Source organism: Phlebotomus papatasi, chromosome 1 (assembly GCF_024763615.1).
Source record: "Phlebotomus papatasi isolate M1 chromosome 1, Ppap_2.1, whole genome shotgun sequence".
NCBI lineage: Eukaryota > Metazoa > Arthropoda > Insecta > Diptera > Psychodidae > Phlebotomus > Phlebotomus papatasi.
Genome location: NC_077222.1, coordinates 87,200,997 through 87,227,208, shown reverse-complemented (window position 1 = coordinate 87,227,208; position 26,212 = coordinate 87,200,997). Strand labels below are relative to the sequence as shown.

Genomic DNA, 26,212 nt, shown 5'->3' with positions numbered 1-26,212 from the left:
TTGGGTCGCACTATAGTCCATGTAATTTTTTAAAATTATCAACGATTTTTAGTATTGAAATTGCTCGACGGCTTCCACTTTCTTTGCGATTGTGGTACTTGTCCTTGCTCTCTTCATTATGGATCACAATTATCACAACTACTCAATAAAGTTTGCCAAAAATATTAAAATAATTATGCATGTCGCATACTAAAACACATAACCTAAGTTAAAATCAGTGTTTTGAAATCAACGGTCGATAAATTGTGGACTATAGAGCGATGGCCTATAGCGAGACTCTACTGTAGTTGAAATTTCGAATTACAAATCACTAAAAAAAATCAACGTTCAATTGAAAAGGAATCATTTAGATTGCAAAACTAGTAAAATTAAACTCTCGGTAATGGCCTACGTACAATAAATAGTAGTCATAATTACTATAATAGTAATAAAATGAGCAACAAAATGGCATAAACTTCATTCAACTAACTGATTGAAAATTGCCACGATTATCGCAAGTAATAAATTTTCGTAGTAATAATTTTAATAATTTTGTTTATAAATTTTCGTAGTAATTTTTCAATCGATTATCGCAGCAAAAAGTTCAACTTTCAACTAATTTCGTTTGAACTCATTCTTCTTCTTTTTATATTTTGTGTAATTTCAGTACAATTGTTGAAGGTAAATTCAACTTAGTTCGCTTTTCAACTACGAAAATTCAACTTGTTTGCTTTTCAATTTTGCTTACTACAAAAAATATATTGGGTATAGTTTACTGGATTCTTATGCCCAACGCACAATAACTTTTGTTTGTAAATATGTTTTCAAAATTTTCTATGTGAGCGAGCGAGATGACTAGATCTCTGTTTCATTCGCTCTCATTGAAATGTCAAAAACAAGTTTACATAACAAAAGTTATTGTGCGATGGGCATTATTTTATCTAGAAAAGATTACAAAAAAAATTATTAATCATATTTCCCGAAGAGCGCGTGACCGTTATCAATTTATTTTTACGGGCTACTCAGTGAATCAAATATTGCTAGAAACTATTACAGAGAACCATTGTCTATGCCAAAAAATATTTTATAATTGGGAGACTAGTTACTGAATCGAATAAAATTGTTGCGTTTGATGCCCTTTGACTTGACTCTTATTTCTTTTGTGTAGTTCGGATTTTTTTTTGAGGTTTTCTAATATAAACTGATTAAGAGATTCATTCATTCATTTTCAACCGCTTATCCCTATTGGGGTCGCGGGCCCATGACATCCAAATTAGCAGCCCACGCTTGTCGATCCTCCGCCACTTCAGGAAGATGTTCGGGTTCGATCCCGAGGCGTTCCAAGGCAAGATTCTGAATTTGATTCAGCCACCTTGTCCTAGGTCTGCCTCGAGGCCGAGGTCTCCTCACAATGGCTTGCATAGCTTTTCTGGGGAATCTTTCTTCATACTGATTAAGAAATAATAAACCCAATTTTTTTTTCAATATTCCTATAGAATGGGAATTGTTGTAGAGGAGTCTGGGGCAACTCACATAAGCATAAGTCTTGAAAATATAAAATTTTAGGATAAAAAAAAATAATTTATAGAAAATATTCGGTAAATTTTAACCAGCTGCACTTAATAGTCGAATCCTAAGTTAAATTTTTGCAAAAAGTCTTGACTGATAAGAATAGGTCTGAAGCACGTATAAGTTACGCGAGTTCGAGCACTTCGCAAAGCCTGGGACGCTTTACCACCCCTTTTATTGGAAAGTATAGTATATAACTTAGTTCTGCTAATACTCGATAAATTCAAAGGGTACATTTTAATTTCAGCTATAAAAAATTGAAATTGCGAAAAATGCAATAAAAGTTTATTTACAGTTACAGTAGATTCTCGCTTATCCGTGGACTCTTTTTCCGGGTGACATAAAAAAATCCGTGAGGCAGTTGAATTTTCAAAATTTTGATGACACATTGTTCCCGTTTTGGGTTTTGTTTTTGTTAAGCAAATGTGCTCTATCTACTGTAATTCTTACTCACTGTAACTTTTTTGGACAGTACTCATGTTTAGAGAGACTGTCGGATTCAGTCAGATCACGATTCACCCCATAAATTTTCAATGTAAACAAAAAAAATCGTTGGATTTCAAACAATTTAATGGGTATCACTCTCAAAATCCGTATGACATTTTGGTCCCGCTCTCACGGATAAGCGAGAGTCTACTGTAAATTACTATTTTTATCGCTTATTACTGTTTAAAAAATGAAGCACACTAATTGCGTTTTCATAGTGAAAGTTTCAAGAATATACAGTATTATACAAAAGCACTAACTCATAACACTTAGGAAATTTTCTAATTAGATGTTTTAGGGAAATTTCGAAAATTTGCTATCCTTCCTGAATATTGGGAACTAAACAGAGTTAAGCTTTTAGTCTGAACATTTATTAGAATAAATTGAAATTTTTCGACTCATAATTGAACAATGTTTGAGTTCAAAACTAATAGAGATGCAAAGTGTCCCAACTTTGCGGAGTGCTCGAACTCACGAGAAAGATCCGTGTATTAATTTTTCACGTGCTTTCTGGATACCTGCTGAGTTTTAGAATATTTTAGCATGAGTAATAAGCATTCCAACAAATGAAAAAGCTAATCCGAGAAAGGTAAATCATTTACGGGTATATTACCGAGTTACTACCGATTAAGTCTGATGCAGTCGCGTTGGAAATTTCTAGATCTTTCAAAAAAAGAAAATCCATATTTTAAGCAAGTCGAAAATTCGATATCGAAATGGTTTTCGAACATAGGTGTCCAAGGACGAACTATTCGCCTTGACTACAGTAGACTCTCTCAAATTCGGGCATATGAAACCGAAATGTCAGCCGAATTACACAGAAATTCGGGCGACAAACTTTTTGAAATGCAACGATTTTTTATTCATGTGCATATAGATATTGAGTTTACACACTCATATATAACGTAAATTGCATGAAAATCCCTCAATAATGCAAAATCACATCAAAACTAAGACAAACCATGCCAAATTTGAGCATATTTGATTCATTTGATAATCGTAATCAAACTTGAAAAATGACAACAAATTTTTTTCAAATATAACCGCTGCCCGAATTAAAAAGTAGCCCGATCTTTTAAAAGAGCCGAATTAGCGAGAGTCTACTGTATATCTAAATAAAACATATCCGAAAATGAAAAAAATCGTAGGAGTCTTTTTCGGAAAAAAATCAAAAAACATGGTTTTGGAGGGAAAAGCGGGAGATGAGGGGGGAAGAAAAGAGGACTGTCCTTCATAGAAAAAATATTTTGTAAAATTGTTCGTAAATGTTTGTGAAATCCTATAGCAGACTTACGAAATGCTCGTGAATCGTATAACCCACAAACAAGTTCGTAAAATTTTGTAGTTTTTTCACAAACATTGTTCTTAAAATGATCATTTGACGAACATTTTTTTTTTCTACTTTTACAAACATTTGTTCGTAAATGTTCATAAACACACAAAAAAATGTTCGTAAAATTTTGTCAAATTGTTCGTATATGTTCGTAAATTTTTGTTTGTCTGGCAAACAAAAATTTACGAACAAATGACAAAATTTTACGAACATTTTTTTGTCTGTTTATGAACATTTACGAACAAATGTTTGTAAAAGAACAAAGTCGTTTGATCGTATTTGTTCGTAAATGTTCATAAACACACAAAAGAATGTTCGTAAAATTTTGCCATTTGTTCGTATATGTTCGTAAATTTTTGTTTGTCTGGCAAACAAAAATTTACGAACAAATGTTTGTAAAAGTACAAAAAACATCCGTCAAATAATAATGTTACGAACAATGTTTGTGAAAAAAAACTACAAACTTTTACGAACTTGTTTGTGGGTTATACGATTCACGAGCATTTTGTAACTCCCCAATAGGAATTCACAAACATTTACGAACAATTTTATAAAATATTTTTTCTGTGTAGATAATATTGACTTATGGGGGGGGTCGTCGAAAACCGGAAGTCGATATCTCTTACCGTTTAGTCGTCGTGTCACAAGTTGGAAAAAAAGATTATAACTGCTCTCAGTTTGAATTCGAGCAGTAAAGAAAGATTTATTTTAAAAAATTGAGGCAATTTTATTAAAAAAAAATTTAATGAATTGTTTTAGCTGTAGGTTGTAGGAAATACAAAATGCATTTAATTTATTGCAGCATTTGTTTGTAGTGTAATTTCGTCCAAGAAACTATTTTTTTTTGCCCACTTTACAGTAAAAGTGAATAGTATTATGTACTTCAAGTGTTGTGGCTATATTTTTAGTATTAAAATTAGCATATTACCACACGAAAATGTCATATCAAATCTTTTTTTCTTGAAAGTGACTTTACACATAAAATTCTTCCACTGCAGATCGTCTGTATTTTGTGACGCTGAAAAACAATGTAAAGCCGAAGAACACGGCAAATACCGTTTACTTCTGTGTGGACGACATCTATGTGTATGAGAACTTTTTCTGGGATTTTGGTCCCCTCAATATTTGCCATGTTTATCAATATTGTCAGACGATGGAGGCGAAATTGTACTCAAAGTATCTGGCACGCAAGAAAATTGTCCATTACACAAATTCAACACCACAGGTAAGTTCTCAATAAGTGTGGCAACTGGCAAGGCAATAAACATATTCCATTAATCCTTTTTTATTACTAACAACTTTTTTTTCTTCATCTTGTTCTTAAAATACTGCAGAAACGTCTCAATGCGGCTCTCCTCATCGGTGCCTACATGGTGAGTAGGAAATGTAATATTTTTCTGTGTGGGATAGAAAAAAATGAAAGGAATAATTAAATGATACTAATTGTGCTTTTCTGCAGATTATGTACCTAAAGAAACCACCAAATGAGGCTTATGATATATTGACATCTGGAGAGACTCCTGCTTACATCAAGTTTCGCGATGCATCAAATATGACACCATTGTTTGAGATAAGCCTAAAGGATTGCCTGAAAGCCATTGATAAGGCTAAGAAGTACAATTTTGTGGATTTCACTGATTTCAATGTTATGGAGTATGAATATTACGAGGTAAGTTTATGGACAGTATTATATGCACAATTAAACTTTAATTGCTTCAATGAAGTTTATTACAATGCCTTGGGCCTTTGATTTTTTTTATTCCTTTTGTTTTTATTTTTGTTTATTTTTATTTTTTTTGAACCATCAATCGATAGGGTAAATGTCCTAATTCAAAACCATTTCGAGACGCTTTAACTTTGACAGAAGATTCAACACATTAAGTTCATATTTTTTCTGAAGAGAATTACATAAATTTGCTCCTTGACTCTTCTAGAATGTTACTGTTTAGTGAAATTTTTTTAGATATACTTTAAAAAGCATATTAATCCAAATGGAGACAAGGAAATTTTCTAATTGGAGACAAACAAAGTGAAACCGCGATGAAAGGCTTCAAAAACATTGTTGAGTTGCTCCTGAGTGCAGGATTTTTTCTTATTCCTGGTCTTTTCTCATTTCCCATCTAAAACAGTAAGAAAATCTCTCCAAAAAAATCATATTTCCGGGGTTACCTATTGAAGCATTTGCAGACACTTCATAAGAAACCTTTTTTGTTCACGAAATATGTAATTATTTCATTTTAAAACTTCATGTACCGTTAACAATGAAGATTAGCACTTAATTTAACTAAAATTAGCCAGAAATATGACATAAATGTTAAACAAAACGAATAAACAACAGTCACTTTATTGTGTTTTTCATAGGAAAACATGGTCGATCGATGAAAAATTCGATGGTGAAAATGTACACTTTTAATTTTTCTGAAAAATTAACAAATTAAAATTTGTGAATATGAATTGATTTTCGCTTTATTTGGAGCAAAATTAACTAAATAATGACACTGTCGTACAGAAAATATATAAATATAATAATTTAGTACTGTATTTATCATGAAAACAGTGACGTTTCCATTTGGAGTAGCAAACAATTTCCATTTAGAGCAGGTTTTGAATTAGCTTAATTTACCCTAGGCGAACTTTAAAAATATACTTCTTATTTTTTTTGTAAGTAAGGAAAATTCAAAATACAATATTCATACAGAATTTTCCTTTTTGTTAAGTTACTGCAGAACAATTTAATCAAAAATTTTATTTTCTGTTGATAATAACGAATTATTGTAACTTTTATTTTTCATTATGTTTTTTTTCTAACAAAAACTTTTAAAAACATTTCATAAATAAAATTTAATATTTTATTATTTTCTTTACTGAATAAACACTTTTTTTTATAAATCAAATAAAAAAAATAATTATACTTCCTGTCAATTTCACGATTATTTTAATATTTAAAAATATATATTTTTATTGATTAATATCCACCGAAATAGCAAAACTTTAAATTTATAATCCCTGATATGTTTTTTTTTTTAAAGAACCTTTAATACAACTAATTGATCTGCAATTACTGTTAAAAGTTCCCAGATTGCCTATGGACCCTGTACGAGCTAAAAGGCTTCTGAATAAAGCTTTTTGAAGTTAAACTTGATTACACTGGTAAAATACTCAAATTGACCCTTTTGCGATCCTTTCGGGGGCTCAATTATGATCCACCCTTCAAATGATTAATTTAAATATTTTTTTAAAGGATCATACACTGAGAAAAAACGGGGGTGCGATTAACTTTTTTTTCCTCATAACTTTAACACATTTTAGGTGTAAAAATATATTAACATTTTTTAATGTTAGTTTTGCACCTTTTTAAGGGTAAAATTAACATGAAAATGGGTAACTTCAACCCCTATTACACCTAGAAAGGGTAATATTTACACCGATTTCGGATCAGTACTGTTCCGGAATGTTATTTTAACTTTTTCGGATTTCTCTCAGCGTATCGACCCTTTACGAAGATGCCAAATGTCAAAAAACTGTCTTTACCTGACTGCATTTTCTGTATTTATGAAGCGATTTTGATTAAATTTTACAGCATTATATCTGAGATCGAGCCCGTTCGAGTGGCGGGTCGCATCCGTTGTCATCCCACACCATTTGTACCCCGAGCCCAGGGGCATGACATTTCCTATGTTTCCCATATGTTTCTAGCGAGCCGAAAAACTTTTTGAGTTTATTAGCTGTTTTCTGTCATTGTAGATTGAATTAGTAAAAAGTACTAATACAAAATAAAAGCCAATTTAATAACGAAGAGGCAACCGAAAACCTTAAATTGGCAATCTACGTAGTTTTGGAGATATCTCGTGAAATGTGTACGAAAACAGGGAAAAAATTACACTAAAACTGGTCGCATTTTTCAGAGCTAATGTCACCCCCCTGCCCGAGCCTTACTATAATAAATTTGTCCGGGCTCTATCTCTTATGTTTATTAACCGATTTCAATCAAGTTCTTTTTCTTTCGCTAGTCTTCTGCACTCTCAGACTATTTAAAATAGAAAATGATCAGTGATAAGCCCAGATAAGTTTAGCTTAGATTTGGCTTGGGGTAGCGTTTTCGTTTAATCAAAAAACAAACTCCGAATTTTCCATTTTTAATTTTTTATGGCTCTGGCACACTTTTTATCAGGAAAATTTCATGAAATCAAAATTCACGTCTCTCAAACGTTTTGCATATGTCTATCTCATTCTTTCGCACTTCAAATTTGATTGAGCTAAATTGAATTTGTAATGATGTTTAAAAGAAGAAGAAGAAGAGTCCGGAAGAGTGAGATAGACAGATTCAAACCGTGCGAGAAAGAAAGGGATTTCAATTTCGACTTCATGAAATTTTCTTGATCTAAAAGGTGTGTCAGAGCCATAAATAAATGAAAATCGACAGATTATACATACGAATCCTACAGTAAAACTCGAACAAAAAAAACTTAAGAGATGGAAAATTCGCTTCTCCCCAATTGAATTTTTACTGCTCGAATTCAAAGAGAGAATAGTTAGTATATAATCGTCTTTTTTTCAACTTTTTACCGTTCTGGAAAGAGATAACGACTTATAGTCTTCGATGACCCCCAATAAAAAAAACAATGTCTCTAGACGTTTTTGCTTTTTTTCTCAAAATTGGACAAAGCTTTTTCAATGATTTTCGGATATGTTTTAGAGGTAGTCTATAAGGAACAATTCGCACAAACACACCTATGACCGGAAAATTCACCATTTTGAATTATTGAAGGTGAAAGGTTAACCACTTTGAAAGGCCCATTTTTCAACCGATTTGGTTAAATTTGGGTTTTTTGGAAAGGTATTGAAATGTCGAATCCGGCTGCGTCGGTATTCATCGGTTATGAACCGGTTAAGTACCGATTTTTGAATAATTTTACATCCCCAATAATAATTAATATTTCCTAAAACCACGTTCTTTCGGTTTTTCTCAAAATTGGCTCAAGCTTTTTCAATGATTTTCGGATATGTTTTAGAGGTAGTTTAGGCGAACATTTCGTTCAAACATACCTATGACCGGAAAATTCGCCATTTTGAATTATTGAAAGTCAAAGGTCAACTACATTGGATGGCTCATTTTTCAACAGATTTGGTTTAATTTGGATATTTTTGGAAAGGTCTTGAAAACTGATAAAGCATCGGTAAAATATCTGTAAATGATTTATCTTTCTTGAATTTGCTTCTTTCTAATTTTCCAATTTTCGATTTCTAAATTTATGATTTATGAATAAAAATTGGTAATAAACCAGTGTAAAGAATTCTAGTAAACTAGTCTGACTAAATATTCATAGATGCTCAAAGGGCTCAAAGGGTCTCTAGGCAATATAGCGTCACATTCCCCTCTTCAATGGTTAAGAATTTTCAAATATTTGGGTTTTCAGCGCGTTGAGAATGGTGATCTCAATTGGATCTTGCCAGGAAAATTTCTTGCCCTATGTGGACCCCATCGGATTGCTGGAATAGGTACTTGATTCAAAGCCCAAATACACGTTCAGTATTCTAAAAGATTTTCTCTGTCTATTTTTTTTTTCTAAATTAATTTGTGGTGCAGTCAAGGGATACCCACAGCATTCACCAGAATCCTACTTTGACTACTTTCGCCGGAATAATGTGCAAAATATAATTCGATTGAATTGCAAGTCGTACGATGCAAAACAATTTACCGAAGCGGGTTTTAAGCACATTGATATGTTTTTCCCAGACGGAAGTTGTCCCAATGATGCAATCATGAAGCAATTTCTGCAGTATTGCGAATCGACGCCTCATGCTGTGGCTGTGCACTGCAAAGCTGGTCTTGGTCGCACAGGAAGTCTCATTGGGGCGTACATAATGAAGCATTATAAATTGAGTGCTTTGGAGGCTATTGCATGGTTGCGTCTGTGTCGTCCTGGATCTGTGATTGGGCATCAGCAGCGATGGATGGAGGAAAAGGAGAGTTTTTTGTGGCAAGAGGGTGAAAAATATCGTAGCAATAAGGGTATTGAGAATCCTATTGTGCATGAATTTGGCATTTATAGTTTTCGCCAATTGCTCCTGAAGGATCGTCTTGGAACGATATCCCACCAAGTAGGAAATTTTTTATTTAAATTTGGATTTTTTTTTCTTAAATTTAGAAATTCACAATTAATTTGCAGGTGGACAATATTAATTTGAATGATAATGAGACAATAGAATCGGACTTCAATGATAACAAGACAAACAAGAAGCCCAATAATGAAAATGCAATATTTACATCAAAGACGATAGAATCACTGAGATCGTCTAAAACTTTGCCTATGAGTGGGAAAACTCAAGGTGATCACCTCAATGAGATTAAGGCATCGCGAAGACGTCACTCGCGATCGGTTAACATTGATCACGGGTGAGAAATCTATTTTTCTTTTTTTTTTGTAAATGTGGGTGGGGCAGACGGAGAGAGATCAGCATTTTTTTTTCTCTAATCGCAACTATTCTTCCTCTTAGCAGAAATCAATCGTATGGCATTCACACGAGGGCTAAATCACAGCCTTTCCAGAATAAATCCATGCACACAAATAACTTGGCACAGCGCAAGAATGTGGCTAATGAGGTGAATGGCAATAAAAGGGGCACAAAAAGGTAAGTGACATCTTCCATTGAATTTTAGGTTTTTTTTTTAATTTGGTTTGATTTTTAATTTATTTGAATTAATATCCTCGCAGCACTTATTTACTCCGAAGCTATACTAACACCAATCCTTCCTTGCACACCTCACTGGGAGGAAATCTTTAAGTTGCACTTGCCCCCCAAAACCCTCATTTCCTCACGCCCCATTTTTCTTTGCTTCATTTTACCATCACAGTTTATCAGATTGATTTTTATGTGTGTGCTTTTATGGGAATTTCTTTTATTTGTCTTGTAAAAATCATCGCTTTTCTGTAGCACTACAGTGGCATTTTTTGAAATATTTTATTTTTATAGAAAAAAAGAAAATCTAAAGAAGTTTATTACAAAAAGTTATAAAGAACTCCTGTAATGTCATTTAATTACTTTTTTATTGGTTTGGAAAATGTCTTGAAATTATTTTTAATACAAGTTTTTATACATTCATTAATATTGTTTTTTTTTTATGTTCGACTTTTTGTAAAAATTGCCCCTTAATGCGATGGCTCAGAATAAGAAATGAATAACTCGCAAATGACCAACTTTATAAAAAAACAATACAATTTAAAGCTGAGATTTGTGCAGTTATAAATTAAAAAAGGGAACGAAGCGTCCCAGGTCAAAAGTACTTCCGCATCAATTTAGAAATCATACTCAAAAAATCCCCCAAAATGGTTTTAAGAGTAATTAGGGTTGATATTCGTACAAGAATTAGTTATTGGTTCATGATACGGGCTTCAGACCTAAGGCTTAGCCATCTGGCTTAACTCCTCTAATTCATTATCAGACACGATTTTTTTTTAGGAAATTCTTATTTAGGATTGGATATTAAGGGTAAAAGTTCCATTAGATTTTGAAAAATCAATAAAATTCCTTGTTTAGATTTTTGAGGCCTCAGGGAACTGGGCTAAACCTCCAATCTGAAGCCGGCGTAACCGGTTCATTGTCGGTTCGCAGCCGCTTTGAACCGATTTAAAACTAACTCAAAATATTTTCCAAAATATCTTAGGAGTAATATAATTGAATTTCGGATAAAAATTAGTGATTTTTTCATAATCGGTTCATTACAGGTTCATAATCGATTGGAACCCGGTGAGCCTGGTCACGTAATCCAAGACCTTTCCAACAAACCCAACATGACCCCATTCGGTTGATAAACGCGCACCCTAGAGCCCTTTTAAACTTTGTCCTTGAAAAATCGTTATTAGGAATGATTCAATAGTGTTTTCATATGTGGGCGAAACATCTGCCTAGGTGACCCATAAAATATATTTTGAGTTAAATCTACATTCGTTGTAATTTATTTTTGACGGGTTTTCAAGAGACGAAATTTTCAATTCAGCTTAATTCTTCTTAAAAAGAAATGACAAAGCGTCCCAGCTTTGCAGAATGCTTGAACTCACGAGAGAGAGCTCACCGTGAATTAGTTTTTTTTTTTGCATAATCTTTTGGTATCACTGATCTACTACACTGGTAAAAATAAAAGAATCAAATTGATCCAAATTTGATCCTTTTGCAAAGGATGGATCAAATTTCGAACACTGAATACACATTTTTCATAACAGAACATGTTAATTTGATCCATCCTTTGCAAAAGGATCAAGATCCTTTTATTTTTACCAGTGTAGAGATTAAATTGATTCATAAATCACAAAAGCATTTGAAAATAAAAAAACAGTACTTAACCGGTTCATTACCGATGAAGACCGATGCAGCCGGATTCGAAATTGCAATACTTTTCCAAAAAATCCAAATTTAACCAATTCGGTTGAAAAATGAGACTTCCAAAGAAGTTGACCTTTGACCTTCAATAAATTCTAAATGGCGAATTTTCCGGTCATAGGTATGTGTGGGCGAAATGTTCGCCTGGAGTAGCTCTAAAACATATCCGAAAATCACTGAAAAAGCTTTGGCCAATTTTGAGAAAAACTAAAAAACATGGGGGTGGGGAGGGGGAAAAACAAACGTCTAGAAATTTTGTTTTTTTTTATTGGGGGTCATCGAAGACTGGAAGTCAATATCTCTTACCGTTTAAGCTCCAGAACAGTGACAAGTTGAAAAAAAAGTCGATTATATAATTGCTATCTCTTTGAGTTCGAGCAGTAAAATGAGCTCCGCATACGATACTTTTGAATTAAAATAAAGAAAGTGTAACTAATGAGCTGTAAGTTAACTTGAGAAAATATTTAGGATATGATTTACAAACTAAAATACAGACTTACCTATTTAAGTGGACACTTAGGTCCCTTTAAGAGACACGATCCAAAGCCAGCATCCGTCAGTGTTGCAGCGCTCATTGGGTTTTGAGGACATCGTCCACTATGTTTTTCCATCTCGTTCGGGGACGCCCCCTCTAGATTTCGCTCATACAGTTTCCTGGGCATTCTCTCCTCTGGCATATGGCAAATGTTGGCCGAGCCAGCTCAATCTTCTTTCCCGGATAAAGGTCACAATGTCAGCTTCCATTTGGCTCTGAAATTTTATCCGCAAAGTCTATTCACTGCTCCAGTTGAGAATTTACAGGATCCTCACTTAGAATAGTGAGGATCCTGTTTGCAAAAACCAATTTTTTTGTGTTCTCTTGTCCTGAAAAGATTGCACCCCTTGACGCATACGGAGAGAGTTTATCTCCTTGATTTCCTTCTACAAAAAAAACCAGTGATAAGCCCAGATAAGCTTATGGTAGCTGAGATTCCTTACAGAGGACCTCGAAATGCGTGCAATTCGGGATCCTTGCAGCTCGAAATGCGTGAAAAATCGATTGTGCTTATCAATACCGCTTTCCATATATCTCATTTCACCTTCGACCACAAAAAAGCTGAGATTGTAAAGAATCTCAGCTAAAAATAATGGTATTAATTTTTTTATTCAGGGAGTTAAATTTTATAAGTCTTATGACAGTGCCTCGTATTTTGTTAAGACATTTTTTTACAAGTTATAAACAAAAAATCACATGCCACGCTTTATTAGTGCACTATGCATTATTCACTAAGCTTTACTAAAAATGTCCTTTTCTTTTGCATTATCTTAACAATAATAAAACTGCATTGAAAGAGTAAATTGATAAATTGAAATTTTTATAGAAGATAATAATAACAGAAAGTAATCTAAACTAATTGATTTTTTAACATTTTTGTTTTTGGAAAATTAAATAAAAAATAAGAATAATTTCAGAAAATGTTGAAAGAGATAAGTAAAACCAGAATTTTTGCACAAATTGGCTTTGAAATTGTATGTTTCTGAGTTCTATCAAAAGGTATTATATTTCATCAAAATTTTGATTTGTATTGGTTCTCTTAAATTTTCTACCAATAATTAAGAATTTCCGAATTATGTATCCTTGAAAATTATGTAAAAGTTATTGGAAACCTAATCCTTCCAAAAAGAAACCAGAAATTGGCGAATAGCACACGAGAGTTTAATTTTCTCAAGAAATTAAACGTTCTCGTTGTGGAGCTACTGTTCAGAAATGCAAGAATCCCTAGTTCGAATCTTCTTTGGATCACCAGAAATACTCTGGCAAAGCTATGCAAATTGCATTTAGGAAATATTCAACGCATTTAATTCTAAAGGCCAATTTCCTTATACACAAGAAAAATATTTCGTAAAATTGTTGGTAAATATTGGTGAATTCTCACTGGGGACTTACGAAACGCTCATAAATCGTGTAACCCATTAAAAATTTAATAAAGTTTGTACTTTTTTACACAACACTTGGACGAACATTTTTGTCGTGAAAAACTTTGCAAAGATTTGTCTTGCAAAATTTCGCGAACAAATGACAAATTTTTGCGAACATTTTCTATGTGCTTACGAACATTTACGAACCAATTTTTGTAAAAGAACACAAATGTTTGTTAAAATATCAAATCACAAACAATGTTTGTGAAAAAAGTACATACGTTTACGAAGTTTTCTTTTCTGTTTTTGTGGATTATAAGATTTATGCCCAACGCACAATAACTTTTGTTTGTAAACGCATTTTCAAAATTTCCTGTGAGAGAGAGCGTGATGACTAGATTTCTGTTTCATTCACTCTCATTGAAATTTCAAAAAACATGTCTACAAAACAAAGATTATTGTGCGTTGGGCATTACGAGCATTTTGAAAGGCCCTTGTGGGGATTGACAAACATTTACAAACTATTTTCAAAATATTTTTTCTCTGTATTGATTGATAACATGCTTTTTGAATTTTATCAATTGCACTACGTCACCTCTTTCAACTCTTACAATGTGGTTTTTTAATGTATCACTGCATAGTATTGAAGACCTATCAGTTTATTTTCCCTGGCTTTTGTGTTGCTTATCAAGTCCAAAAAAATGCATAATTGTGTGTTTGCTCTGGTGCATGTTCTAAAATTTAGTGGCTTCTCTGTGTTATCATGCATTTAACTCTGCTCTGGTAAGTGTAAGTTTCATTTCTTCTATTCACACCGCAATTAAAAAACAAGAAAGCTTTTTCTTTTCTACTAAACTACATTTTGTCATGTACCTAGTGCTCTGAAAAAAAGTTTTGTTAAGTACTCTGAAAAAAAATCTTATCAAATGGACAAATGTATCTAGTTCAAATTTTGTCAATAGGATATTGTTTATCAGTTTGCCAAACTTTTTCTTACATTTTATATGGAAAAACATCCTTTTGACAAACTTTTAACAAATTGGACGCCAATTTGACAAAACTTTTCCATATCCTGTATGGAAGAACATCCTTTTGACAAACTTTTCTTGTTAATATCGCAAGAGATTGATTTTTCGAGTGGACAAGTGGATTTTGTTAAAATTTTGTCAAAAGGATGTTATTTGCCAATTTGACAAAACTTAAAATATTTTGAACAAGATTTTTGAATAAGATTTTTAACAAGATCCAGTGAGCCGCTAATTTGACAAATCTCTTCCATGTCCTGTATGGAAGAACATCCTTTTAACAAACTTTTTTTGTAAATTTGACAAGAGATTTTGACAAATGGGTCTTGTCAAAATTTTGTCAAAAGGAGGTTATTTGCCAATTTGACAAAACTTAAAATATTTTGAACAAGATTTTTGAATAAGACTTTTAACAAGATCCAGTGAGCCGCTAATTTGACAAATCTCTTCCATGTCCTGTATAGAAGAACATCCTTTTGACAAACTTTTCTTGTCAATATGGCGAGGGATTTTTGTCAGAGTGGACAAATGGGTCTTGTTAAAATTTTGTCAAAAGGAGGTTATTTGCCAATTTGACGAAACTTTTTTAATATTTTGTACAAGGTTTTTGAATAAGATTTTGAACAAGATCCAATGAGCCGCTGATTTGACAAACCTTTTCCATGTCCTTATGGAAGAACATCCTTTTGACAAACTTTTCTTGTCAATATGAGAAGAGATTTTTGTTCAGAGTGGATAAAAAGGTCTTGTTAAAATTTTGTCAAAAGGATGTTATTTGCCAATTTCACAAAACTTTCTAACGTTTTATATGGAAAAACGTTCATTTGATTCAGTTGACCACCGTCGATTTGACAAACCTTTTCCATGTCCTTATGGAAGAACATCCTTTTGACACACTTTTTTTGTTAATATCACAAGAGATTTTTGTCCAGAGTGGATATAAAATTTTGTCAAAAGGATGTTATTTGCCAATTTGACAAAACTTTTTCTTACGTTTTATATGGAAAAACGTCCTTTTGACAAACATTTAGCAAGATTCAGTTGGCCACCGTCAATTTGACAAACCTTTTCCATAATCTGTGTGGAGGAACATCCTTTTGACAAACTTTTTTGTTAATTTGACAAGACATTTTTTCAGAGTGCTCAAAAGTGCTTTGTATTGTGTGTAATTTTTTTGTTGTTGGTGTTTTTGTGTGGAAAAGGGAATGATAATAATGGGGGATATCAAGAGAGAAAATCTCTGTTTTTTGTTCTTATTCTTTTCTCTCTATCTTTCCTTTTTTTACTGCGCTCACTTCATAAAAAAATAAAAACAAAAACAAAACTGTCCAACAGTGGATTAGAATCTGGCGCAGTGGACAAGATCATTGCTAAAACAAAATCATTATCTAACACACAATCATCAAATGTAACCACACCACAGCAGAATTTGGCAAATAATATCTTACGTCGCACGCGATTACTAAAAATAATCACTGATAAAAGTGCTACAACCACCACCAAAGCCACAGTGTCCACGGGGAGTGTGCAGGATGTGAGGGATGTCAATGACAATGGTCCAGTGGCAACGAGAATTGCCACACCGACAAAGAGGAATAAGAGATCGACGCTGGAGCCAGTGGAGAATACGGGAGCACCAACAAAGGTGTCAAGGAGGAATGCAGTGGCGAATTTGCAGAAGTTATCGGTGAAGCGGAAGGAAGAGGCAGGTGGTCAGGGTAGTCAAAGTGTTACCAGAAGTGAGGTTAAAGGTGATTCTGGACGATCTGTGGCCATTAAAAAGATAGTACAAGTGACTATTACGAGCACTCCGAGAACCTATCCTGGGCCACAGAGTCGCAAATTTTAGAGAGATTCTATACTTTTAGTATAAATTAATTTGACGTGGTTATTTTAGTAGGACGTACTCAAACTTGCAAGTACAAAAGAAAACCTCTAACTCTCTCTCTCTCTATTTCTAATAAAAATAAATAAATAAATAAGTTGTTTCTGAAGGATACATTCAGAAAACATATCAAGATTAAGGAAAAGAAGAAAAGAAATGAAACGGATCTCCTACAATCTCACATCACACTATCGCCACGGTTTCCAGAGACTATCATCTTCACTTTCGGCAAATACTTTCGTCCATCCTCCTTTTGGGAAATGTACCATCATCCTCGTTTTTTTAAAGTTTGTTCTTCATGGGACCAACGCTATGTTCTTCTCACTCATCTGACGATATTTCAATATGTAACAATAAAGAGAGACATTTTCTTTTATTATGAAAGAATTTTTATTTTAAGTACAATTACACAAAAAAAGTATAATAGAGATATCTATCTTTTCTAAAAAAAAAAAAAACTAATTTTATACAAAAAGTTTTTCGTATATAATTTTTGTTTTGTCGTGTGGATCTCATGGAGATTTAAATTGTGTCATAATAATTTATTTAAATTCATTGATTAGCATAAGATTTATCTATACTAACTTTTTAGTGTCGTTTCAATTGTCAACAAATTGATAACATTTTAATAATACTACTTGACGATAAGGTGAGGATTTTCATTAATGTAGGACGTTTGTATTATGTAGGAATTTTAATATTACAAGAGACAGAAAGAAAAAAAAATAACAGAAGATTAACTCATGTGATTTTTTTACGCAATAGATCAAGATAATTGAAATATTAATAGTGACACCTTGTATATGCATGAAAATTCAATTTTCTTTTTGCTAATCTAGAGATAATAAAGACGTGAAAACAATATTGCAACACGATCATGATTAATTTTCTCATTTAAAATTAAGATAATAAAATGCATTGTGCTTCTCATCCTGTTTCTTTTTTTTAATTTTTTTTTCACCTATTTGTCTCCCTCACTTTTAAATGCAGTAAATGTAAAGTTACTAAAAGTATTTGTGTGAAAAAAGAAAAATCTACATTTATCCATATAGCACTCTTATAAATTAACAATAAGAGACATCAATAGCAATGTAATTAGACATTAGGAGTTAGAAAACTAAAAAAAAGAGATAAAATTGTGTAATTTTAGTGATTGAGAAAAATTTATAATTTTATTATGTATTAAGTGTTGAATCTATAATATAAATTTTATTACTTCACTTTATGACATTGATCAATCTCTTTTAATATCCACCGATAGCCCAGCTTCTGATAGTAATTGGCAAAATGTTTTATCCAATAAAAAAAAATACTCCCCTTTTAAACATTTCGCAATTATTGACAGAAATATGGAGCAAAAAAAAGCCAAAGATAATGTCACTGACTTATCGAAATTGGATTAAACTGGCCTTTTCTCAGACTCGAGATTTGCCAACTACATTATCTCTATCCAATATCCAGTCACAGGGTCTACACAAAAACAAAGCGTAATAGGAGTTCAGGTAATGAAGTGAAATTCTTATAAGCGCAGATATTTTACTTTAAGCAGCGATCACGGAGAATGTCAATATATAACACAGAATTATACTTGAGAGCTGAGGATAGTGCCTATGATCTTAAATAGCATTGTTGCTGGTGTCCTCAGGAGGTACTTTGTCAATCTCCATTTCCTCCGCTGACTCACTGCATGTCGGTATCACCTGACTGCAGGGCATTGTGTCAGCAGGACGTTCACTTTCGTTGCAACTGGTATCCGGTAGGGCCATTTCGTACTCATTCACACACATTATCGAACGACGTTTAACTGGGTTGGGATCGCCGCGTTTGACACAGGTCACAGGGCAAAGTTGCCAAGGGCCTACCCACCAGTGGGCAGGACACTTGTCCTCATTGCACACTTCCTTGATTTGATTTGGGCGCGGATCATCGGCATTTGACCAACAGAGTTCTTCATCTACAATACCTATAAAAATAAATTAATTATTCAATTAGGAAAGCGGAATCACTTCAGTGCCATAAGGCAAAATGGGGTGGTTTGGAGTTTATTTCCAATTCGGAATTTTTTGTGATTTTCTCTTTGTTTCAAATGGGCAAAGAGAAAAATAAGATCACGAAGAAGTACGTAGGGGATACTCTTTCTTCGAACGTTCATGTCCTTGAATAATGTGAATTTCTTTTATTTTTCCTAAGAGATTTACACATAATTGTCGCAGAACTATCAATAAATTGATGATAAGCTGACTATTTAATAGAAATGTGTAAGTCTCTTAGGAACAATAAAAGAAAATTTACTTCGAAGGTATGAACGTTCGAAGGGAGAGTACTTTCCCCTTTCTTATTCGCTTTTTTTTCCTTTTGTCCATATACAACAGTGAGGAAATCTCAAAAATTCAATTTGTAAGACGAATTCGTTCCGCGGATAAAGTCTCTGCCGTTATTTTGGATTCCTAAAAACCGATTGGGTACGCAATGTGCCTTCTTTACAGTAAAAAAATGTGTAAAATTTAGTACTATAATTGTGTAAAATGGACCATTTTAGTTGTTTAATTTAGAAATGTTTAAAAAAAAATGCACAACATTTTGGTAATTTATTGTCACGTGATTGAAAATTACCACTGTTATAGTTGAAAAATTTTCAACAATGTTGTATAATTTGAAAATGTGTAAAATTTTAACACTATAATAGTATGAAATCGGATAAATTAATTATTTAATTGCGATCTGTGCAAAATTCCTCACTGTTATATTCATAAAATTTTTCAACAATGTTTCGTGATTTAAAACTGTTTGACAAATTCTAAAAATTACCACTATTATAGTATGATTACAGTTTTTCATATTATTATAGTGTGAAAAAATACACAACTTTGTGGTATTTTTTGTCACATGATCAAAAATTAACACTATTATAGTTTGATCATAAGTTTTAACATTAGTATAGTGTGAAGCCTTGTGTATTTCAGCCAAAGTTGTTGAATTTTATACAAAAGTTGTTGAGTTTTTTAGTGAAAAGTTGTTGAAGTTTTAAACAAAACTTGTGTAAAACTTGTTGAATTTCCATTTAAGATTTATATTTCAGTCGAGATGCTTTTCATTGGGCAAAAGTTATGTAGAACATCAAATATTTATATTCATAATCAGTATATCGTGAAGATCCGAGCATCAGATGTAATCATTTCGCATTAGGGGGGATACCGAGTACAAGAAAATACATGAGAAATGTTTAAAAAGGAAAAAAAATCAAAATCTTCGAAATGAAATAAAAATTCAACGTATTCAGAATTCAACAATTTTTGAGTTTACACAGAAAAATTCAACAACTCCAAATTCAACAACTTTAAATTAAACAATTTTAAATTAAACACTTTTTCCAAATTTAACACTATAGGTAATAGTAGTGTGAAAGATTACACACTATAATAGTGTTAATTTTTTTTTACTGTGTAGGATTAGCCCTCTCAGTGGAAGGGAAGTGTGTACATTTTTACTGCTTAATATTGACCATGCCTTCCGATATGCATAAGACTATTTTGATGATCTACCGCTCTTGCAGATCAGTCAGTTGATCTTGAGCTGTGAATACGACAACCACCCTTAACAAGAGTAATTTTTGTCCCAATAGGGAAAAGTACTCGCTCTTCGAACGTTCATGCCTTCGATTAATGTGAATTTCTTTTATCTTCCCTAATGGCCTCTACACACTATGAGAAATTTCTTTAAAAAATGCCTATTAAAAGAAAATTTCCCTGTCCTGGTAGGCAGAAACGATAGATTTTTTTTAAAAGGCAATTTTTGACGAAAATTGCTTCTAGTGTGTAGACACCATAAGACATTTATACATAATTATTATCAATAATTTACCATAAGCTAACTAATAATTAATAGAAATGTGTAAGTCTCTTAGGAAAAATAAAAGAAAATTCACATTATTCGGTGATATGATCGTTCGAAGGGAGAGTACTTCCCCATAACCAAGTCCCAGTAAACAAGTCCTCGGTTATTTTTGATCTCACAAATTGAAGTTCCATTTCAAATTACCCCAATGTACTTTTTTTTAAAAGAAATAAAATCGATAAATTAAAAAAAAAACACTTTCCAAAAATAACGCAGGAATGATACAATTTATTCTTTGGAAAAAGGGGTGACAAAGCGTCCAATTCTTGGCGAAATGCTCAAACTCGTTACTTGGATGCTATAGGGTCGAAGGAACACCTCTTTGAAAGGGAACCCCTATTAACATTTTTATCTAAATGATGAAATTTATTTAATGTATCTGGTAATCTGCAGTAATAGGATGTTTTTTCTCTGTAATCTACCTTATAAAAAGAGATATTCTAATTTCATATCCAAAATCGGTACTGAAAGTGTCAATAAGTATGTCAAGTTGCAAGTATGGCATGATAAATTCTTAGAGTGTCAATAGGTGTTCCTTTCACTCTACCTCAAAAATGCTTTCATGGTTTACGTTTACAACCTATTTGAACCGACTTATAAACTAAAAAAAAAACGCCCAAAATATTTAAGGAGTAATGGAATTGATTATCAGATAAAAATTATTGTTCATAAACGCTTCATTACCAGTTCATAATCGATTGGAACCGGTTGAGTCTTGTCAGGTAATCCAAGACCTTTCTAACAAGCCCAAAGATGTTATCATTCGGTTAGAAATACACTCTCTAGAACGCTTTTAGCTTTTGACCTTGAAAACCCGTTATTAGGAATGATTCAACGGTATTTTCGTATAAGGACGAAATTTTCGCCTATGCAACCTCTAAAAAAAACCCTACGACGCATTTTCGAGCAATTCCAAAAAATATGGTTTTTGAGGGAATGAAAGGGGAGACATAAGAGTTATGTTAACAGGGAAGCCTTAAATACAAGGTCAAAAGAGGTCTATATTTTTTTAGGGTCCCGGTAAAAATCCCGAAAGCTAAAATCCCAAATGCTAAAATCCTGAAAGCCAAAATTCCGAATTCTTAAAAGCTACTCTCTTTGATTGCACATGCGTTTGCTGGAGACAAAGGGAAATTTTTTGTGGCTTGGAAAATTATTCTACGCATTCTCCTTCAAATAATTTCATCCCTTTCAGGATTTTGAACATTCGGGATTTTCGCTGCCTCTGATTTTTTTTTATTGTTTAAAATGATAGATAAATTATCTTGGAATATACCATAAAAATTTAAAAAGCCAATTTGAAGTATTTCTGAAGATACAGTGATGAAAGCAAAGGGGCAAGAGCAGATTTGCCAGCGTTCGGGCGAGTATCCCAAATCTTGAAGCGTGTTTTCTCCATTTCCTCATTTCCACATTTTTTTTTGAATTGGCGGAAAAGGTTAAGGAAAAACTTATGGACCAAATGAAATAAATAAAGGCTTATTCTGTCCGAAATTGAAATGCCTTCTAGTTGAAACTAGGTGAAACTGGGGCACCACCAAACATGGGGAACCACCAAACACTGCGATTTTTTAATCGGATATTCGACTTCAGAGGATCAGACCTATAGGAATTTATAGGCACTATAGAGATGCTTGTCCACTGAAGGAATGGTCGAGATAGACCAAGTAGTTTAGAAATAAAAATTAGTGTTTGGTGGTACCCCGTGTTTGGTGGTGCCCCAGTTTCCCCTAAATGGGTTTCGAAAAAATATTTTATAGCTCATTAAAGTCAATATTTCGTCTTAAAATATGTTTAACTATGAAATACACTTATGAAAATTGAAAATATTTTTAGACTTTTTTCTAGACAGGAACTACGAGCTGTATTTTTGTTCGGATATGTTTTATAGAGGTTTCGATCGAAATTCCGAACACCAAAATCCAGAAAGAGCCAAAATCCCGAATGCCAAAATCAGAAAGCCAAAATCCCATAAACATATATACCGATATTTTCATGAAGCTTGGTCGTTATCGTTATTTTGTTTTTTTGAAGAAATCGCGAAATTTTTGCCTTTAATTCAGGTTTTTCCCTTAATGATGCATAGGCTCACTTATGGGATTGGGAGGTGTCCGCTAAAGGTCCCAACTCTCATATATACATATACTGGCTCACTATGTTGAATTAGAGCAGAAAAATAAATAATTGTTTCATAAATCAGATCAATACTGATTCATAACTTATTGCAACCGATTCAGACTTGTCAGGCAAGGATTACCATTAAAACATTACACCAATTTTGACCTAATTGGTTTCAAAATTCGCTTTTTAGAATCTCATTAACTTTTAAGCTTGGAAATTGTATGAAGAAATGATCCAACGATTTTTGGACAAAATGTCCGCATTTAAAACCTCTAAAGGATATCCAAAGAATAAACCAGACTTCCCATAAAGCAACGAAAATACTCTAATTAGCACAAAAAATTTTAAAGGAAATTTATAACGGAAATTTTTATAAATTACAAAATAGCGCATGTTAAATTAGTTCCCTTTTGGATTATCTTTTGGATGATGTGATTTGCAAGAAAAAGTGGCATTGCAAAATTTCGATTTACCCTTTTAATTATATCGTCTTTGAATTACCAAGTTTTGAATCTTTAAAATAGTGGAAATAATTTGCATAGGGGTAGGGTATAATATAGAAATTTTGAGCAGTATATTTAAGTTTGAGCTTTAGGAAAAAATCAATCTTGAGTGTGTAGGGCTTTTACACATCTTATTTTTTTCGTTTTGCTATCCTGAAACAATAGGAAATTTTATAGTTCGAATTTTGATTTTGTTTAAAATTACCCCACTGGCACTGTACCTCGTTTGATAGTCACGTGGTAAAAAGAAAAACAAAATCTCATACTTATGGACAAGTGGAGAACCTCTGAAATAGGGCTTTGTTCTCCTATTTAAAAACAGTACTGGTAGACCTTACTATTATGTAAAATAATCATAGCTCCATATGAGGAACTGGGGCCCTAGTTACTATACGGGTAGTTACAAACACTACGTTTTTTTCAACTCTTTCCGAACCGAAGCATATCGTCGGTTCCGAAGAAGACTATTGTAAGTCCAAAATGTAAACTTTACAGGAAAGAGGTTTAAAGTTTGACAGCTAAAATTTATTTTCATTAATTTCACTGCATTTAGTATACTTTCAGATTTGAAACTATTTTATCCATTTTATCATACTTACGCATTGAATATCTTCTAGTTAACACTACTTTTAAATTAATTATAGCAAAATTGGGCACGCTGATTTTAAGTTTTTTTTGTAACTTTTGCAGGAATATCTTAATCAACATAAAATTTTGTGGGGATATAAGATCTAAGGTTTCTGCATCAAATGATACCATCTTTTTATACTATTGTAAGTAGACTTACAATAGTCTTCTTCGGAACCGACGATATGCTGCAAGCCAATTTTAGCATTTTTTAATCAAAAATATCTAAGCTCAGGAATTAATTGAGGGTCTACAAAAAATATCTTACATTTGGACATCCTTATAGTTTGTAATCATCCACAAGAATAGAATTTTTATCAGTTCTGAATAATTTAAAAACATTGTTTTTCACAGAACATTCATATTCTGCTTTGGGTACTCAGAGTCCCAAAAGGGACGAAAGAGTTAATAAGATATTAAACTTTAGTAGACGAGAAGTATATGAATTCATTGGGCACTATAGGGATCTTTGTACTACCATGAAGATATAGTCGATGTTTAAGTATACTTGGAAAAGAATAAAAAAAACCTATTTGAAACATGACCCAATTCAAATTTATCCGATTCCCCCAAATTGGTTTATCAAAGGTAGGACTTAAAATTTATTTAGGATTCCCGATGATTCTTTCATTTTTCACAATGAATGTTCTGAGTTTGGATTGAGGTTTTTGATGTATCTGAACATTAACTTCATTGCTATTTATTCCAGGGAATGGGAATGATAATCCCATTCCAAAGAAAAAAATAATAATTATAGTGCATATCTGGAAATCTTGCCCGCGAAAAAGTCTAAGTTAGTAGAAAGTTAGTTTGACTTTAGTTAAATGATCATCCTACCTTTGTTTTCCTGATAGCATATTGGGAACCTAAAATGAACTCCTCCACCGCAAGTTGCGGAACATGCTGTCCAATCGCCCAATTTCCATTTGAAAATTGGTGGAGCTGTAGCATTAGACGGAAGCGTATATTCGTATTTGAGGCCAACGTTTTTGTGCTTTCCCTTCATTAGCACATAGAGATTTATGTCTTCCTTGATAGGTCCGGGTATTGTAAGAACTTCTTTGTCCTTTTCCACATTTCTATCATACAGTCCTTTAGCTCCAGCAATATCATATTCTCCTGAGAAGTAGATCAACCTGGGAAAAATATTTTGTTTAAAAAATGGATAATGTTCTCAAGATCCTAAGTATATCCTATAAGTACCTGTCGCCGTTGAGATAAAATTCATCAGTTCCTGCTTTTCCGATGCTCAAAAAGTTTTTAGAAGGACCAACTTCTTCAACATGAATATTGCGTGACCAAGCAGGAATTGTTGTTATTTGATAATATCCTTCTGAGATGTTAAGTCTCTTGTTAAAATCTCCCTTGATAACGGTGCATGTTTCACCGTTTCCGCCACAAACACCGCATTGGTCTTCAATAGTTTCAGAATCCACGACCCAGTCACATCCAACTTTCCTGCATATCCCAGAGATGCACATATCGTTTGTACCTAAATTGCATGGAGTACCATCTGCAGCCGATGCTCCCCATGGTACTATCACAGTGTCATCAGTGTCAGTGCAATACAATTTGCAGGGCTCCTCTGCGATGACAAGATATTATGAATCACAATTAATATTAGTAATTTAAACATATAGAAACATGCTCTGTACTCACGAGTATCGAAGAATGGCAGCCAAGTGTAATTTTTCCCCCTGAAAGTTTCATTGTTAAATTTCGAACATTGGATTGCACGAAAACTTGGTTCTGAATCTGGACAGATTTCCAGATTGCAGGTTTTGTATCGCGTTCTTTCGCCAATGCAAAATGTTCCACCATTTGAGGGATGAGGATTATTACATTCTCTCATCTGTATTGATACTCCAGCTCCACATGTTCTTGAGCATTCAGTCCAATCGCTCCAATTACCCCAACCACCGTCCACTGGACGTGGGAGATCTTCCATCAGGACACATTTTTGCTCCTGACACCATTTGTGCTTTCCTGGAGGAAGCATTAATGCGTTTAAATGTTATTGCTTCCGCATGTCTATTGTTAATTTAAGGATTTGTTATTTAAAAATTACCACAAGCTGTTCCAGGAGCAGCAGCTCTGAGCTGTGTGATGCAGGAATTGTCCACTTGACACCACAATTGCGAGCAAATCTCGTCCATTTGTGAGCAAACGCGTACAGTCTCATCAGTTGTATTAAATTGAAGACGACATTGCAAATCTGCATTGTACATTGCTCCAGGAGGAAGGTCAGGATACACATACTGTTCCTCTAATTCCTCTGTAGTTGGTGTATCATCAAGACATCTTCCTAGTCCTTGACTAGCATTAAATGAAAGAAATCATAATCTCAATTGGTTTTAAGTATTCTAAAGAAAGCTCTTTTGAAGAGTTTTCTCAAATTAAAAAAAAAATGTTGGTTAAGTTTAATTACACGTTTGCCAATATCTAATTCCTGTTTATAAAATTCTAAGTTTTACAGAAAGATAGTAAAGCGTCCCAGCTTTGCGAACTGTTC

The 26,212-nt window shown here is 33.1% G+C and overlaps 2 protein-coding genes across 9 annotated transcripts in view; one reads left to right on the top strand and one right to left on the bottom strand.

Annotated features, from left to right (window-relative positions):
- LOC129797947 (dual specificity protein phosphatase CDC14AB) overlaps positions 1-26,212 on the top strand; it is a 48,915-nt gene that overhangs the window by 2,545 nt on the left and 20,158 nt on the right. Inside the window, exons 3-10 of one of the 6 annotated variants that reach the window (XM_055840838.1) lie at positions 4,366-4,592; positions 4,702-4,740; positions 4,827-5,036; positions 8,785-8,866; positions 8,955-9,469; positions 9,538-9,764; positions 9,869-10,000; positions 16,006-17,775. In XM_055840838.1, the coding sequence (XP_055696813.1) occupies positions 4,366-4,592; positions 4,702-4,740; positions 4,827-5,036; positions 8,785-8,866; positions 8,955-9,469; positions 9,538-9,764; positions 9,869-10,000; positions 16,006-16,519 (1,946 nt within the window). In that variant the 3' untranslated portion in view covers positions 16,520-17,775. Of the gene's footprint in view, positions 1-4,365; positions 4,593-4,701; positions 4,741-4,826; positions 5,037-8,784; positions 8,867-8,954; positions 9,470-9,537; positions 9,765-9,865; positions 10,001-10,083; positions 10,355-16,005; positions 17,776-26,212 lie in introns of those variants that run through there. The other 5 variants (XM_055840837.1, XM_055840840.1, XM_055840839.1 and 2 more) reach the window with 5 other exon arrangements.
- Positions 16,922-26,212, bottom strand: part of LOC129797946 (A disintegrin and metalloproteinase with thrombospondin motifs 7) — a 38,891-nt gene continuing 29,600 nt past the window's right edge. For all 3 annotated transcript variants that reach the window (XM_055840835.1, XM_055840834.1, XM_055840836.1), the window contains exons 8-12: positions 25,769-26,016; positions 25,360-25,686; positions 24,904-25,285; positions 24,538-24,836; positions 16,922-18,518 (exon numbers count right to left, since the gene is read on the bottom strand). In XM_055840835.1, coding sequence (XP_055696810.1) covers positions 18,172-18,518; positions 24,538-24,836; positions 24,904-25,285; positions 25,360-25,686; positions 25,769-26,016 — 1,603 coding nt within the window. In that variant the 3' untranslated portion in view covers positions 16,922-18,171. The remainder of the gene's footprint in view (positions 18,519-24,537; positions 24,837-24,903; positions 25,286-25,359; positions 25,687-25,768; positions 26,017-26,212) is intronic.